At 68.1% G+C, this 12,455-nt stretch overlaps 1 protein-coding gene across 1 annotated transcript; it reads left to right on the forward strand.

Moving 5' to 3' along the window:
• The first annotated feature begins 141 nt into the window (after positions 1-141).
• Positions 142-12,223, forward strand: AMHR2 (anti-Mullerian hormone receptor type 2). Its single transcript, XM_075075521.1, is given in 17 exon segments — positions 142-329; positions 449-598; positions 1,351-1,358; positions 1,360-1,522; positions 2,036-2,125; positions 2,515-2,624; positions 3,734-3,958; positions 6,633-6,707; positions 6,709-6,748; positions 6,849-7,009; positions 8,092-8,239; positions 8,328-8,464; positions 9,204-9,385; positions 9,527-9,604; positions 10,485-10,524; positions 10,663-10,992; positions 11,078-12,223. Coding segments are annotated over 17 exon segments (2,013 nt in total). The 5' UTR covers positions 142-304; the 3' UTR covers positions 11,129-12,223.
• The last annotated feature ends 232 nt before the right edge of the window (positions 12,224-12,455 follow it).

Raw genomic sequence — 12,455 nt, forward strand, 5'->3', positions numbered from 1 at the left:
GCACGGCACCGGTTGGGGCTGTGGGGGGGGGGGAAACTGAGTCAGGGAGCGCGATTTGGGGAGGGGGGGGGTGGCAGAGGTGCCTTGGGGAGGGGTTGGGCTTTGGGTGACGTGGGGTGGGGGTGCGAGGGCTGGCTCCCACCAGGGCACCCTGTCCCTCTCTCCTCCCTATTGCGGGGGCAGCACCTTCCTCCTCCTCCTCCTCCTCCTCCCCAGGGGCTGCCTCTGGCCAAGGCCCGCTTTTCTCTTCCCACCGGCCCCCGCACGCATCCCGCCAGCTCCTTCCCCGCAGCCGGAGGCACCCATGGGGCTGGCACGGGGGCTGCCAGGTGGGTGCTGGGGGAGCCCCCTCACCCTGGGGTGCTGCCCTGGGGGGTGAGGAGTTGGTTTAGGGGAGGGGGGGCTGGGAGTCATCGGCACCCTGTGTTCCTTCCCCCCCCCGCTCCAGGCCCCCACAACCTCAGCTGTGTCTCCTACAAGCACCCCAGCGTGCGGGGTGGGTTGGGGGGGCCGGGGGGGGCCAAGGCCGGCACCGTCCGCTGCCCCCCCGGCCAGTGCTGCATCGGGATCTGGAACCAGAGCCATGCGCTGGTGCAGGGTGAGACCCCCGCCCCAGGGGTGTATGCTGGTGGGGGGGGGCGGGGGGGGACAAGGGGCCTGATCCTGCCCTGGGGTATCGCTGGGGAGAAGGGGCCAGGGCCTGATCCTGCCCTGGGGGGGTATGGGGGCAGGGGAAAGGGCTGGGGCAGGATGGAGGGGCCTGATCCTGCCCTGGGGGGGTATGGGGGCAGGGGAAAGGGCTGGGGCAGGATGGAGGGGCCTGATCCTGCCCTGGGGGGCATATCGGAGGTGGGCAGGAAGAGCTGGAGCAGGTACAGGGGCCTGATCCTGCCCTGGGGGGGTATGGGGGCAGGGGAAAGGGCTGGGGCAGGATGGAGGGGCCTGATCCTGCCCTGGGGGGGTATGGGGGCAGGGGAAAGGGCTGGGGCAGGATGGAGGGGCCTGATCCTGCCCTGGGGGTATCGGCGGGGGGGGCAGAAGGGGCTGGGGCAGGATGGAGGGGCCTGATCCTGCCTTTAGGGGCCATTACGGGTTTTGGGGGGTGCTGGAAAGCCCGGATGCCTGAGTCTCTTCCCAGCTGCTATGCTTGACCTTGGCCTTGAGAAGTAGCTACAGTGGTGCTGGGATGGAGCAGCGCTGTGGGGGGGGGTTCGGGGAGGGGGGTCCCAGGCAGGGGGATGCCAGGGAGGGGAGGGGCGCAGGGGTCTGGCCTGGCCCTCTGCCCCATCCCCGGGCCTGGGGTCCCCCAGCCAGCACCCTGGGGTGCCCCGGTGATGGCAGTGTCCCTAGGCTGCTGGGGGGGGTGGGGGGGCTGCCTGCCCCTCTCCCACCTGTGCCCCCAGTCCTGCGGGACCCCCCGGCGGTGCCGTCCTCGTCTGCCTCTGCCACGGTCACCTCTGCAACGGCAATGCCAGCGGGGTGGGGACAGCCCTGGGGCTGGGGGGGCCCCGCCATGGCCCCGGTACTGGGGGGCACTGGGGGGCTGGATGGGATCCACTGGGAGGCCAGGGGATGCTGGGGGACACTCGCGGGGGAGGGGGCGGGCTGGGGATGCATGGGGGACTGGGGGGACCCATGGGGGACCCTGAGACCTTTGGGGACCCGTAGGGGGATGTGGGACCCATGGGGAGGCCCATGGGGGGCTGGAGTCCCACGGGGGGAGGCCTGGAACCCATAGGGGACCTGTGGGAACTGGGGGACCCATAGGGGGACCTGGGACCCATAGGGGACCTGTGAGGGACTGGGGACCCGTGGAGGGGACCTGGGACCTTTAGACTTACAGGGAGAGGTGGGTCCCACAGGGGACTGGGGGAATGATGGGGGGTCCTGGCACCTATAGGGGACCTATATGGGGTTGGAGGACCCACGGGGGGGTTGTCCTGGGACCCATGGGGTGTCCCTGACCTGAGTCCCCAAAGAAGGGGGCCACCCTCAGGTGTGGGGGGCTCCCTGTCACCACAGCCTCTGTCCCCAGTGCCTGGCCGCACGGGGTCTGCGAGGACCCTGTGGCTGTGGGGTGCCGGTCCCCTCCTCCTCCTCCTTCTCACCTGCCTGGCCATCCTCGGTAGGGATGGGGACACGGGGGGGGACACAGGGACCCCTGGGCACAGGCCACCCCCTACCCTGTGTCCCCTGGGAGTCCCTGGGTGTGGGTGCCCCCAAGGGTTGGTGACCCCAAATGCCACGTCCTTGCTGTCCCCAGGGTGCGGGTCTCCTGGGGTGTGAGGGGTCCCCAGCTGCCATGTCACCCTGTCCCTGGGCCAGGGGGGGTCCCAGTGTCTTGGGGAGCCCTGGGTGTGAGGGTGCCCTAGTGGGGTGTCCCCTGTGTCCCCAGGATGGGGGGTCCCTGGGGTCCCCACATCATATGTCCCTGATTATGGGGGGTCGCTGGGTGGGGGGTCCCTGGGTGGGTTTGACCCTGGTGTCCTTGTGTGCCACACATCCCCCTCCCAGGGCTGCGACGGGCAAGGACCCACACAGGGCGGCCACTCCGGGGGTGCCAGGGGACCAGGGTGCCCCCCAAACCCCCCAGCCCAGACCTGCCTGCGCTGCGCTTCCTGCAGGTGCGGGGCACCCACGGGGCACGGGGCACCCACAGGGGGGGCACCCATGGGGGAGCCTGAGGGGACACCAGGTTTTGGGGGGTACCAAAATGGTGGCACTTAAGGAGGCAATACTGGGGAGGCACCCACTTGGGAGCACCTGTATGGGGAGGGGGCAGGGGGGCACCCATGGAGGGTCACAAATGGGGGAGCAGCAGTTCAGGGGTGGGCACAAGGAAGCCCAGGGCTGAGGGTGCCCACGGGTGCCCAGGACTGGGGCTACTAGGTTTGGGGAGCCCGGGGCTGGGGATCCCTGGGTGTAGGGGTGTCTGGGGATGGGGACACCCATGGGTGCCTGGGGGTGGGGATCCCTGGGTGTGGGCGCGTCTGGGGATGAGGACACCCATGGGTGCCTGGGGATGGGGATCCCTGGGGCCGGGGACACCCATGGGTGCCTGGGGATCCCTGGGTGTGGGGGTGACTGGGGATGGGGGACACCCATGGGCACCTGGGGATGGGGATCCCTGGGGATGGGGACACCCATGGGCGCCTGCGGATCGCTGGGTGTGGGGGTGACTGGGGATGGGGACACGCACAGGCGCCTGGGGATGGGGATCCCTGGGTGTGGGGGTGTCTGAGGATGGGGACACCCATGGGTGCCTGGGGGTGGGGATCCCTGGGTGTGGGCGCGTCTGGGGATGAGGACACCCATGGGCGCCTGGGGATGGGGATCCCTGGGTGTGGGGGTGACTGGGGATCGGGGACACCCATGGGCACCTGGGGATGGGGATCCCTGGGGATGGGGACACCCATGGGTGCCTGGGGATCCCTGGGTGTGGGGGTGACTGGGGCTGGGAACACCCATGGGTGCCTGGGAATGGGGATCCCTGGGGCCGGGGACACCCATGGGTGCCTGGGGATCCCTGGGTGTGGGGGTGACTGGGGTTGGGGACACCCATGTGTGCCTGGAGATGGGTATCCCTGGATGTGGGGGTTCCCAGAGCCGAGGCCACCCATGGGTGCCCGGAGCTGCATGTCCCTGGGGCCGGGGTCACCCAAGCCCGGATGGGATCCCATTGCCCTGAGGGGACACCCGGGGTGTCACTACTGGCACCCATGGGTGCCAGCAGGTGCTGCAGGCGGGGCGCTTCTCGGAGGTGTGGCGGGGCACCCTGCAGCAGCGGCCGGTGGCCATCAAGGCCTTCGCGGCGGGGGCAGCCGGGCGCTTTGCGGCCGAGAGGGCCGTGCACGGGCTGCCCCTGATGGAGCACGACAACGTGGCCCGGCTGCTGGGCACGCGGGGTGCTGGGCCCCGCGCCCGTGGGGGGCTCCTCGTCCTCCAGCTCTACCCCGCCGTGAGTGGCAGTGGGGGGCTGGGGTGCTGCTCATCGTTGTGGGAGGGATGCTGGGGGGTGTGCGTGGCGGGGGTGTGGGGTGCTCAGGGTGCTCGTGGGCATGCTCGGGCTGCTGGGGGTGTGCATGGGCTGCTGGGGGTGCACACAAGCGTGCATGGGCTGCTTTGGGTGTGCATGAGTTGTTCAGGGTGTGCATGGGTTTGCTCGGGGCGCACATGGACGTGCGTGGGCTGCTGGGGTTGCTCAGGGCGCACATGGGTGTGTGCATGGGCTGCTCAGGGTGCACATGGGTGTGCACGGGCTGCTCAGGGCACACATGGGTGTGTGCACGGGCTGCTGGGGTTGCTCAGGGCACACATGGGCGCACATGGTGTGCATGGGTTGCTCGGGGCGCACATGGACGTGCGTGGGCTGCTGGGGTTGCTCAGGGTGCACATGGGTGTGCATGGGCTGCTCAGGGCGCACATGGGTGTGTGCATGGGCTGCTGGGGTTGCTCAGGGCGCACATGGATGTGCATGGGCTGCTCAGGGCGCACATGGGTGTGTGCATGGGCTGCTGGGGTTGCTCGGGGTGCACATGGGTGTGCATGGGCTGCTCGGGGCGCACATGGGTGTGCATGGGCTGCTGGGGTTGCTCGGGGTGCACATGGGTGTGCATGGGCTGCTCAGGGCGCACATGGGTGTGCATGGGCTGCTCAGGGTGTGCATGGGTGTGCATGGGCTGCTGGGGTTGCTCGGGTGCACATGGGTGTGCATGGGCTGCTCAGGGTGTGCATGGGTGTGCATGGGCTGCTGGGGTTGCTCGGGGTGCACATGGGTGTGCATGGGCTGCTGGGGCTGCTCAGGGCGCACATGGGCTGCTGGGGTTGCTCAGGGGCGCACATGGGTGTGCACGGGCTGCTCAGGGCACACATGGGTGTGCACGGGCTGCTCAGGGTGCACATGGGTGTGCATGGGCTGCTCAGGGCACACATGGGTGTGCATGGGCTGCTCAGGGCGCACATGGGTGTGCATGGGCTGCTGGGGCTGCTCAGGGTGCACATGGGTGTGCATGGGCTGCTCAGGGCACACATGGGTGTGTGCACGGGCTGCTGGGGTTGCTCGGGGTGCACATGGGTGTGCACGGGCTGCTCAGGGTGTGCATGGGTGTGTATGGGCTGCTGGGGTTGCTCAGGGCACACATGGGCGCACATGGGTGTGCATGGGTTGCTCGGGGCGCACATGGACGTGCGTGGGCTGCTGGGGTTGCTCAGGGTGCACATGGGTGTGTGCATGGGCTGCTCAGGGCACACATGGGTGTGTGCACGGGCTGCTGGGGTTGCTCAGGGCGCACATGGGTGTGTGCATGGGCTGCTCAGGGCGCACATGGGTGTGCATGGGCTGCTCAGGGCGCACATGGGTGTGTGCATGGGCTGCTCAGGGCGCACATGGGTGTGCATGGGCTGCTCAGGGCGCACATGGGTGTGTGCATGGGCTGCTGGGGTTGCTCAGGGCGCACATGGATGTGCATGGGCTGCTCAGGGCACACATGGGGTGTGTGCATGGGCTGCTGGGGTTGCTCGGGGTGCACATGGGTGTGCACGGGCTGCTCAGGGTGTGCATGGGTGTGTTGGGCTGCTGGGGTTGCTCAGGGCACACATGGGCGCACATGGGTGTGCATGGGCTGCTCAGGGTGCACATGGGTGTGCATGGGCTGCTGGGGCTGCTCAGGGTGCACATGGGTGTGCATGGGCTGCTCAGGGCGCACATGGGTGTGCGTGGGCTGCTGGGGTTGCTCGGGGTGCACATGGGTGTGTATGGGCTGCTCAGGGCACACATGGGTGTGTGCACGGGCTGCTGGGGTTGCTCGGGGTGCACATGGGTGTGCACGGGCTGCTCAGGGTGTGCATGGGTGTGTATGGGCTGCTGGGGTTGCTCAGGGCACACATGGGCGCACATGGGTGTGCATGGGCTGCTCAGGGTGCACATGGGTGTGCATGGGCTGCTGGGGCTGCTCAGGGTGCACATGGGTGTGCATGGGCTGCTCAGGGTGCACATGGGTGTGTGCACGGGCTGCTGGGGTTGCTGGGGTGCACATGGGTGTGCATGGGCTGCTCAGGGTGCACATGGGTGTGCACGGGCTGCTCAGGGCGCACATGGGTGTGCATGGGCTGCTCAGGGTGCACATGGGTGTGCATGGGCTGCTGGGGTTGCTCAGGGCGCACATGGGTGTGCATGGGCTGCTCAGGGTGCACATGGGTGTGCATGGGCTGCTGGGGCTGCTGGGGTGCACATGGGTTGCTGCAGGTGCAACAGTCTCTCGGGGGTGGGCAGACGTCGTGTGCAAGGTGCACATGGGTGTGCATGGGTATGCACAAGCTGGTGGGGGCACAAATGGCTGTGCACGGGCTGCTGTAGGAGGGACCGGGTGCGTGTGCAAGACGTGGGTGCGCATGGGGTGCTGGTGCATGTGGGAGAGTTGCTGTGCGTGTGCCTGTGGGTGTGCACGGGCTGCTTGTGTTGCACACGCATGTGCACGGGCTGCTGGAGATGCCCACGCAGGCTGTGCTGTGGCCATGACATCGGGGTGCTTCTGCACGGGATGCAGCTGGGTGCGGGCATGGGGGGGGCGGGGGGGGGGGGGGGCTGCCCTCTGTCCCCACGCGTGTCCCCACGCGTGTCCCCGTGTCCCCAGGGCTCCCTGCGACACTTCCTGGGGCAGCACGTTGGGACGTGGGCCGGCAGCGTGCGCCTGGCGCTCTCCCTCGCCCCGCGGCCTGGCCTTCCTGCACCAGGAGCTCTGGCGTGACGGTGAGTAGGGCCACTCCTGCACCGAGCTTGCCCGGTCTCTGCAGGGGTGTCACCCCACGCCTCCCCGTTCCCCCCCCCCACCCCCGGCCCCCCTCCCCAGGCCTGTACAAGCCCAGCGTGGTGCACCGGGACCTGAGCAGCCAAAACGTGCTGGTGCGGGAGGACGGGACCTGCGCCATCGGGGACTTCGGGCTGGCGCTGGCGCTGCCACCGCGCGCCCAGGCTGGCACCAGCGCCCGCCACGCCGTGCCCATCCGCAAGGTGACGGGGACGGGGATGGGGTGGGGGCAGGAATGGGGACGGGGCCCCCCCTCACGCTGCTGGCGGTGGGGCGCGGGTGCAAGTGCAGCCCTCGGGCGTATGAAAGGACAGCTGTAGTGCAAGGAGGGGACCGGTGCATGTGCAAGCACGGCCCTAGTGCAAGCTGAGCCCTGGTGCAAGCACAGCCCGAGTCTAAGCCTTACCCTGGTGCACGTGCAAGGATGACCCTAGCGCAAGCTTCACCCACTGCCCGTGCAAGCCCAGCTCTGGTGTGAGCTGGGACCTGGTGCATGTGCAAGCGTGGCCTGGGTGTAAGGTGGGACCTAGTGCACGTGCAAGCACAGCCCTGGTGCAAAGCTCACCCTGGCACACATGCATGCGTGGCCCTGGTGCAAGCTGAGCCCTGGTGCACGTGCAAGGATGACCCTAGTGCGAGCCTTACCCAGTGCACGTGCAAGCACAGGTCTGGTGTAAGCCAGCACCTGGTGCACATGCAAGCACAGCCCTCCTGCAATCTTTACCCTGGCAGATGTGCACATGTGGTCCTGGTGCAAGCTGGGACCTGGCGCACGTGCAAGCACGGCCCTGGTGTGAGGCTCACCCTTGTGCATGTGCAAACATGGCCCTGGTGCAAGCTGGGACCTGGTGCACGTGCAAGCACAGGCCTAGTGTAAGCTGGGCCGTGGTGCAAGCACAGCCCTAGTCTAAGCCTCACCCTGGTGCACGTGCAACGATGACCCTAGTGCACATGCATGGATGACCCTAGTGCAAGCCTTGCTCACTGCACATGCAAGCACAGGCCTAGTGTAAGCTGGGCCGTGGTGCAAGCACAGCCCTAGTCTAAGCCTCACCCTGGTGCACGTGCAATGATGACCCTAGTGCACATGCACAGATGACCCTAGTGCAAGCCTTGCTCACTGCACATGCAAGCACAGGCCTAGTGTAAGCTGGGACGTGGTGCACACGCACGCGTGGCCCTGGCACGAGCCTTACCCTTGTGCACGTGCACACACGGCCCTGGTGCAAGGCCGCGGGTCCCCGTCCCTCCCTGCGTGCCGTGCAAGCCGTGCGGGTGGGCGCAGGCGGGCACCCAGCGGTACCTGGCACCCGAAATCCTCGACGAGAGCCTGGACCTGCGGGCGTGGGGCCGGGCGCTGCGGCAGGCGGACGTCTACGCCCTGGCACTGCTCCTCTGGGAGATCCTCTCACGCTGCCAGGCCCTCAGCCCCGGTGAGCACCCATGGGTGCCCCCACACCCCGCTCCCTTGGGTCCCCACCCACCCCGCCCTGCTGAACCCCACCCCCCCATGCCACGCAGGAGCCCCCGTGCCGGCGTTTCGGCTGGCGTACGAGGCAGAGCTGGGTGCCAGCCCCACGGGTGCCCAGCTCCGGCACTTGGCCGTGGAGGAGCGGCGGCGGCCGCTCATCCCCCCCGCCTGGCACCGAGCCCCCCAGGTCAGCCCCGGCGGGTGCCTGCGGAATGGGGTGTGTGTGTGTGTGTGTCCCACCTCGGTGCCAGTGGGTGCTGAGGGTGCCCATGGGTTGGGGTGACCCAGGGGGGTTCATACCCAGAGGTCCCAGGGGTGTGGGGGGTGACCCAGGGTACCTATGCCCAGGGGAGGTGGTCCCTGCCTGGGTGCACAGGGGTGTTTGGGGGTATCCAGGGGTGTATGTGGGTGCCCAAGGGTGTGTGTGGGGTCCTTCCCTCTGGGGGGTCCCTGCCTGGGTGCCCAGGGTTGTGTGTGGGTGCCCAGGGGTGTGTGTGGGGGCCTTCTACTCTGTGGGGGGTCCCTGCCTGGGTGCCCAGGGGTGTTTGGGGGTACCCAGGGGTGACCATTCCCAGGGTGGTCCCTGGCCACAGGGGCCCCAGGGGAGGATCTTTGCCTGGGTCCCCAGGGATGCTGAGGGTGCCTGGGGGTGCTCCTGTGTGGGGGGTGGGTGTCCCTGTTTGGGGGTGTCATTTCCAGGGGGTCCCTGCAGGGGGGGTGGTGTGTGTCTCTGCTGGGGTGCAAAGGGGTCCCCCTATGCTGGGTGGGGCCAGACCCTTCTTGGGGGTCCACTTGCCCGTGAGGGGTCCCTTCTTGGGGGTGTCATGCCCGGGGGGGGGGGGAGTCCCCCACCCCCCCAGGGGGTCCCTTCCAGGGGCTCCCCCAGCCGAGGGCTCCCCGCTGAGGTCGGGGTGGGGTTCCCGCAGCCCGGGGGGGCTCTGCCGGAGCTGCTGGAGGATTGTTGGGACCCCGACCCCGAAGCCCGCCTCTCGGCCGAGCGGGCGCTCCAGCGGCTCCAGCGCCTGGCTGCCGGACCCCCCCCCGCCCCCCGGACCCCCCCCGCCCCCCGCCGGACCCCCCTCTCCCTCTGGACCCCGGGGGGGCCACGGCCTCCGGGCCGCCCCCCCCCCAGCTGACCGAGAGGTGGGTACGGAGGGAAACTGAGGCACGGGGGGGGAGGGGCGTGGGGGGGCGTGGGGGGAGGGGAACAACAACAACAACCCCGGAGTCCCGGCCCCGCCCCGGGGAGGACCCAAACGTCCGGCCCCTCCCCCCCCCCCCCCCAACTTCCTGACGGGCGGGGCCGCGGCCGGAGCGGAGGCGGCAGGTTGGAGCCGACACCCCCACCCCCGACCCCCTCTGCACCCCCAAATCCTCCCTGCAGCCCCTATGCACCCCGAGTCTCCTTCTGCAACCCCCAGATCCCCTCTGCACCCCCCCCAGCCCCCCCAATCCTCCCTGAAGCCCCTATGCACCCCCAGTCTCCTTCTGCAACCCCCAGATCCCCCACTGTGCACCCCCAAATCCCCTCTGCACCCCCCAGTCCCCCCTGCACCCCCAAATCCTCCTTGCAGCCCCTATGTACCCCAAAGTCTCGTTCTGCACCCCCCCGATCATCCCTGTGCACCCCTACGTCCGTTCTGCACCCCAGTGCACCCCCAGCCCCCCACACCCTCAAATTCTCCCTGCAGCCCCTATGCACCCCCCCGGTCTCCTTCTGCACCCCCCAGATTCCCCCTGTGCACCCCCAGTCCCCCCTGCACCCCCAAATCCTCCCTGCAGTCCCTATGCATGCCCCAGATCCCCCTGCACCCCCCAGATCCTCCCGGTGCACCCCCAGATCCCCCTGCACCCCTCAGATCCCCTGACCCACCCTGTAACCCCTGAGCCCTGCCGCAGTGACCTCTGAGCCCCCCACCCACCCCACACCACGTCCCCCCAACCCCCAAGTCCCCCCTACACCCCATTGATGCCTGCACCCCTAAACCCCTCTGCCCCCCTCCAAATGCCCCCCCGGCACCCCCCACTCCCCTGGATCCAGCCCCAGGATGGGGGACACGGCTAGGCCCCCCTCCGAGCTGCTGTGACTCAGAGGCAGCTGGGGGGGTCCCCACGGATTTGGGGGTTCCCCACAGCGGTGGGGGTTCCCCAGAGACCCCTCCTGGTGTTTTGGGGAGGCCTCTGCTCACCCTATGTGCTCCCCCCAGGTCCCGGAGCTGCCACCCGCCATGTGGGACCCCAGTGCAGGTAAGGTGGAGGTCTGATAAACTGTGGGGGGGACACCCCCAAATTTGGGGGGTGCTGCCTGGCCCCCACTCCTGCCCCCCCGGGGCAGTGAGAGGGTTGGGGTCCTCCACTCAATTTTCTCTTTTCTCCCTCCCCAAGGGCAGCCACCCCCCAACCCTGTGTACCCCCCAAACCCTGTGCACCCCCCCCAGCCCCAACCCCACAACCCTGTGTACCCGCCCCCCGGGGTACCCCCAAACCCGATGGGAGGGCCTGGGCAGCCCCCATACCCCACCGGCCCTGCTCCGTACCCCGCAGGGGCTCCCTTGGCCCCCTCGGGACCCCCGTTGTGCCCAATGGGACCCTCGGGGTGCACCCCCCCTGCAGCCCCCCCACCCCAGCGTACCCCCCTTGTACCCCACCGGGCTGGACAAGAAGGCGGCAAAGAAGATGAAGAAGAGGATGAAGAAGGCCCAGAAGAGGCACAAGGTGAGGGGGGAGAGTTGGGGGAACACATGAGGGGTCAGTGTCAGCCCCCCTCCTGGGTGCTCATGGCTGTCTTGTCTCCCTGCAGCGCTCTTCGTCGTCGTCGTCCTCCTCCTCCTCCAGCAGCGACTCAGACTGAGGCCACCATCACTGCCCGGCATCCGTGTCCTGCCATGGCCACCCATGACCACCCATGACCACCCATGGCCTCCTGTGTCTTCCTGTGACCACGCGTGTCCTCCTGTGACCACCCGCGTGCCCACGACCGCCCCAGCCCCGCCATGTCCTCCTGGGTGCTTGGACCATGCGTGGCCAGACATGATCACCTGTGTCCTCCCATGGCCAACCACGTGCCCATGACCACCAGCACCACCCATATCCACCTGGGACCTCCTGTGTCCACCCATGACTATGCATGACCAACCAGGATGACCCATGACCATCTGTGCCCATCCGTGACCTCCTGGAACCACCCATGTCCACCTGGGACCTCCCGTGTCCACCCATGACCAACCAGGATGACCCATGACCATCTGTGCCCATCCGTGACCTCTTGGAACCACTCATGTCCACCTGGGACGTCCCATGTCCACCCATGACCACGCATGACCAACCAGGATGACCCATGACCATCTGTGCCCATCCGTGACCTCCTGGAACCACCCATGTCCACCTGGGACCTCCTGTGTCCACCCATGGACTATGCATGACCAACCAGGATGACCCATGACCATCTGTGCCCATCCGTGACCTCCTGGAACCACCCATGTCCACCTGGGACCTCCCGTGTCCACCCATGACCAACCAGGGATGACCCATGACCATCTGTGCCCATCCGTGACCTCTTGGAACCACTCATGTCCACCTGGGACCTCCCATGTCCACCCATGACCACGCATGACCAACCAGGATGACCCATGACCATCTGTGCCCATCCGTGACCTCCTGGAACCACCCATGTCCACCTGCGACCTCCCATGACCACGCATGACCAACCAGGATGACCCATGACCACCTGTGCCATCCATGACCACCTGGAACCACCCATGACCATGTGGGACCTCCCGTGTCCACCATGACACCTGTGACCTACCTGTGTGCCCATGCCCATTGTGTCCCCATGCCCATGGGGTCCCCCCGTATCCCCTCACCCGTGGTCCCGTGGGGGGCCCAACTGCCGGTTGCTAGTGTGGTGGGGTGCCCCGCTGCCCCCCAATAAAGCCCTGGGATACCCTGTCGTGTCAGTGTCTCCTTCTCACCATTGGGGTGTTGGGGGGATGACAATGGCACCCGTCGGCCCCTGGGGTGGGGGGGAGCTGCCCCTGCCCCACCCATTGCCCCTCGTTGCCCCATGGTCTCCTCCTCCTCCACCCCGTTTTTGCCCCCACCCCCATTACCCCCTTTCTGCCCTCTTGCCCCCCTCCCCTATTGCCCCCCATCCCTATTGCCTCCATTCCTCCCGTTGC

This window comes from Phalacrocorax aristotelis, chromosome 26, assembly GCF_949628215.1.
Source record: "Phalacrocorax aristotelis chromosome 26, bGulAri2.1, whole genome shotgun sequence".
NCBI lineage: Eukaryota > Metazoa > Chordata > Aves > Suliformes > Phalacrocoracidae > Phalacrocorax > Phalacrocorax aristotelis.